Genomic DNA, 4,676 nt, shown 5'->3' with positions numbered 1-4,676 from the left:
GGGAGAGTCATTTTTCTTTGGGATCCCGGCTGCTGGTAAATCGCTCCTGCCCTAGTGAATAGTCCTACATACATGCATGTGTAGTCGGCATTTATTGAACACAGGAAGTTATTGATTATAAAATAAAAGGACGGCATGAATTTGGGAAACTGGTTGGACGGTCCTGGAGGGTGGACATGACCAAAATACATTGTACCCATGTATGAAGAGTTAAAATAACGGAATATTGCTAAATAGGTGTAAAAATGTTGTAAATGTTGCCTGGGACTCTTGGAAGATTGCAGTTGAGTCTTGGGGGCATGGCTTACTAAAGTACCCTGTGAATTTTCTATAAGAGCACAGAACTTCACACCTGTGCGTCATGATTCTCCAGAGGAGTGTGTGCTTGCAGCTTCCCAGTCTTTACCTTCTTTCCAAAGAGACTGAAAGCAAGTACTTTATGAGAACTGTTCCACTTCTGTTTGTTTGTAGCACTATGTAGCACACTATGTAGGCCTTGCCCCCCCCCCCCCAGTGCTGGGGATTAGACCCAGGGCCTCTGGAATGCTAAACTAGCACTCTACCCTCCACTGAGCCTCAGCCTCATCGCTCCACAGAGTAAATGTTGCAGCTTATTCACAAACACGGACAGAACAATGTGTAAGTGAAACAACATGTTGCCCAACTTGCTTTTCTGTCTTCTGGCATAGGAACACTGAGGAGTCAAAAGAAGGGCGTTCTTCCTCTGAGTAGAAAAAATTACCTAAGTGCAGAAATAAAAAGGGTTCAAATACTTAATGTGCCTCATTAAGGGCGAGATTTGTTTTTCCTGTGCAACTCGGACACTCCTGAGCACAGGAGAAATGAAAGGCAAGATGCTTTGAACGGATGCAATTGCAGAATCTAGGGCTGGGTACTCAGCTCAGCGATAATGTCCTGTATGGTGTCTAGGCCCTGGATTTGCTTCCCAGTACTTGGGATGGGGCTGGAGGAAGCAGAATACTGCTTTTCTCTTTTCCTAGATACAGTCACCCTAGGCGAGGCAACTACAGGAGTGTGTTTGCAGGAAGCTCTTGTGTTTTGGCAGACCAGACTGAGATTGTCTTATTAGGAAAAGGACTATGTCACTGTGCCTGCATTTATCTTACTGAGACAACTCAAAGTGACAAAAATCAATTCCAGAAGCCAAGAGGGTCACAGAAGTGCACTGGTACTCAGTTGAGTTGAAAGGATCTTTCAGGGGCTGGAGAGATGGCTCAGTGGTTAAGAGCACTGCCTGCTCTTCCAAAGGACCCGGGTTCAATTCCCAGTACCCACATGGCAGCTCACAACTGTCTTTGACTCCAAGATCTGACACTCTCACACCAGCACACATAAATTAAATAAAATATTAAAAAAAAAAAAGAAAGAAAGGATCTTTCAGATGAAAACGATCATGTGTATGTCTTTGTGGGGTTCACAAAAGTAAAAAATGTGGGGTTTTCAATGTAAAAATGAGTTGCACTTTTTGAACACTTGGGTTTACAAAACAAACAAAAATTTATAAAAAGCTCACTAATCTTTCTGTTGTAAACTCAGTCATAGCCAAGATTTGACATAAAGCTTTGCCTTTACTGTTTTTTGACCAGTTCCTATTGCAACTTCAGTCTTGTCACAATTGACTGTCCACCCTGGGTTTTTGTTGTCATCGTTGCTGTTATTTTGTTTTGTAGGGCTGGAGATGGAATCCAGTAGCTTGCACATGCTAGGTAAGACCTCTTATCACTGAGCTCCACTCCCAGCTCCAAATGCCACATTTCTACATCTGTGAAAGTATGTTTTTCAGAAACTCCTGATTGTAAATATTGATCCCTGGAGTATAATTTTTTGGAAGCACAGGGGCAATTTTTTTTGCGGAGGCAGAGCAACAACAAAACATCTCAGGTCAGGCAAGCTGTAAAAACCTCAGCAAGCCCCTTGGGAATGGGGCAGGGTGGGGGGAGATATTGCTGCTAAAGCTGTCTATGGGGATCAGGCAAAAAGATGGCCAAATGGCCACAAGGCAGGGGATGGGGGCATGAACACAGGACATGACACTATTAAGAAAAGCATTCATGGACTGGGCACGGTGGCGCACACCTTTAATCCCAGCACTTGGGAGGCTGAGGCAGGCAGATCGCTGTGAGTTCAAGGCCAGCCTGGTCTACAAAGCAAGTCCAGGACAGCCAGGGCTACACAGAGAAACCCTGTCTCGAAAAACAAAACAAAACAACAACAACAACAAAAAGCCCTTAAAACAAAGTCAACCAACAAAATCAACCAACCAAAAAGCTGACAAACATCAAACTATCCAAAGCTATCAATATAATAAAATTAAATATAAAGTCATAGGTATTTTGTGGAACAGTTTTATTTGCTCTAGAGTTCTCTGAGGCAATGTTGACTTCCTCAAGATGTTTTTGCCCCCCACCTCCACCTCCAAGTAAGTACAGTTTCTCTTACCCTTTTAGTTGGTGTTCTTTTGCTTCGTGGGACTTTGCCTTCATCTGACACACACAGGTATTATTTGTTAGAACATTCAAAGGCGATGTTCCAAACTTGGTCTGATGTCTATCAAGTTCTAATTAAGTGTGTCATAACAAAACGTACTCAAAGAACCCACCAGTTGCCTCTTATACAAAATGACTGTGCCCTATCTGAATTTCCTCATGGCAACTGAACAGCACATTGATTATAACTTTTGATGGCTTTCCCCCGGAAGTCTTCTCCTGTTTTAAGATGGTAATTATGGTGGCTTATGAGTTGTTTCCATCTATCACCCTTCCGGGAAGGACATTTTAGAAACAGCAAAACTAAATAGTAAAGGAGAGGGGAGCTAGAGGAGGGTCCTACGCAGTAGCCTCAATGGGGCATTCCCGGGCTAGATGTCCAGACTCGCCACAGCAGTAGCAGTTGACTTCACTTGCCTTGTTGCAGTTCACCGCCATGTGGCCGTTCTCACCACATCTGTAGCACTTGATTTGGGTGCAGTCTTTCTGGATGTGCCCAAATTCGCCGCAATTGTAGCATCTCTGTTCTTCCGGATGGTCACAGTCACGAGCCAGATGACCAGGTCGGCCGCAGATGTAACAGCACTGCTCCCTGTCACGTTTAGCCTGGGTACAGTCCTTAGCGATATGGCCTCTTTTCCTGCAGTTGTAGCAGGCGTCTTGGTGAAGATCACAGTCCTTGGCGTAATGACCAGTTTCACCACAGCGAAAACAGATATCAGATGGACTGGCGGAGCTGATTTGAGGACCTCTGCCACGATTTCTTGGTATTCGCCCTCGAGTTCCTCCTTTTGGACACTCCCGAACCCAGTGGCCAGATCGTCCACACTTGAAGCAACTCTTACCGCTCATGGGTACGGTGAGATGTTCCAGTGAGCCGGCCCACACACCGCTGCCACGGAGCCCCTAGGTACCCTCCTTGATGGCTTAGATGGAAATGATGGCTTTACCTTACAGGCTTCTGTGACGTTGACATTGGAAAAGTTTTGCAAGCAGCCTCAGTGGTCTCACGTCACGAGCTTTTTGGCTTCTTTTAACGTTCATTTTCATTTATTTATTTATTTATATTTATTTTTGGTTTTTCAGACAGGGTTTCTCTGTGTAGCCCTTGGCTGTCCTAGACTCGCTTTGTAGATCAGGTTGGCCTCGATGTCACAGAGCACTCTGCCTCGCAATAAATGTTTATTTTAATTTTGCTTAGTTTAATTTTGCTTAGTTTTAGTTTTCTCAGACATCTCAACATCATCTCACCATCTCACCACCTACTCCATCTTGGTCTTGAACTCATGAGTGTTGGGACTAGAGATACATACTATATTACACGGGCCAAACATTTTGGGCTTTGCTCTTTTCTTTTTCTTTCTTTCTTTCTTTCTTTCTTTCTTTCTTTCTTTCTTTCTTTCTGTCTGTCTGTCTTTCTTCTTTCTTTCTTTCTCTTTCTGTCCCTCTTCCTCCTCTTCTTCCTCCTTCTTCTTCTTCTTCAGTTTTTCGAGACAGGGTTTCTCTGTATAGCCTTGGCTGTCCTGGACTCACTTTGTAGACCAGGCTGGTCTTGAACTCACAGAGATCTACCCGCCACTGCCTCTCAAGTGCTGAGATTAAAAGCGTGCACCACCATGCCTGACTCTTCTTTTTGTTGTTGTTTGTTTGGCTTCTTTTTTTCTTTCTTTCTTTTCTTTTCTTTTTTTTTTTCCAAGACAAGGTTTCTCTGTAATAGCCTTGGCTGTCCTGGACTCGCTTTGTAGACCAGGCCGGCCTGGAACTCACAGAGATTCTCCTGCTTCTGTCTCCCTGACCGCTGGGATTAAAGTCGTATGCCACCACACCTGGCCATTTTTTGTTGGTTTTCAACATTTGAGTTATTAAATTTGAGTTTGAATCTCTTTCTGTTCAGGAATTCTGACGTGTAGAGTGTTTCATAATTCAGTTAGTCTCTCTAAATGTGGTGGCACAGGCCTGTAATTCCAGCTTCAGGAGGCCTGCACAACACTTTGAGTTCTGCATCAACGTTGAGTATATAACAAGAAAACTTGATTACTTACTATATCCCAAAGAAAGCCCATACTTTTTAATGTTCCCTCACCTCCACTGCAGGAAAGGGTCTCTCTGTGTAGCCCTGGCTGTCCGGGACTTGTTTCGTAGACCAGGCTGGCCTCAAACTCACAGAGA

At 44.1% G+C, this 4,676-nt stretch overlaps 1 protein-coding gene across 1 annotated transcript; it reads right to left on the bottom strand.

Moving 5' to 3' along the window:
- Positions 1–2,846: 2,846 nt before the first annotated feature.
- Zcchc13 (zinc finger CCHC-type containing 13) lies at positions 2,847–3,359 on the bottom strand. The gene has a single exon (XM_051142490.1). It carries the CDS (start codon positions 3,357–3,359, stop codon positions 2,847–2,849), a length of 513 nt encoding a protein of 170 aa, XP_050998447.1.
- Positions 3,360–4,676: the final 1,317 nt, after the last annotated feature.

The sequence above is a fragment of the Acomys russatus genome, chromosome X, assembly GCF_903995435.1.
Source record: "Acomys russatus chromosome X, mAcoRus1.1, whole genome shotgun sequence".
NCBI classification, from domain to species: Eukaryota; Metazoa; Chordata; class Mammalia; order Rodentia; family Muridae; genus Acomys; species Acomys russatus.
This window is presented reverse-complemented; position numbering and strand designations above follow the sequence as displayed.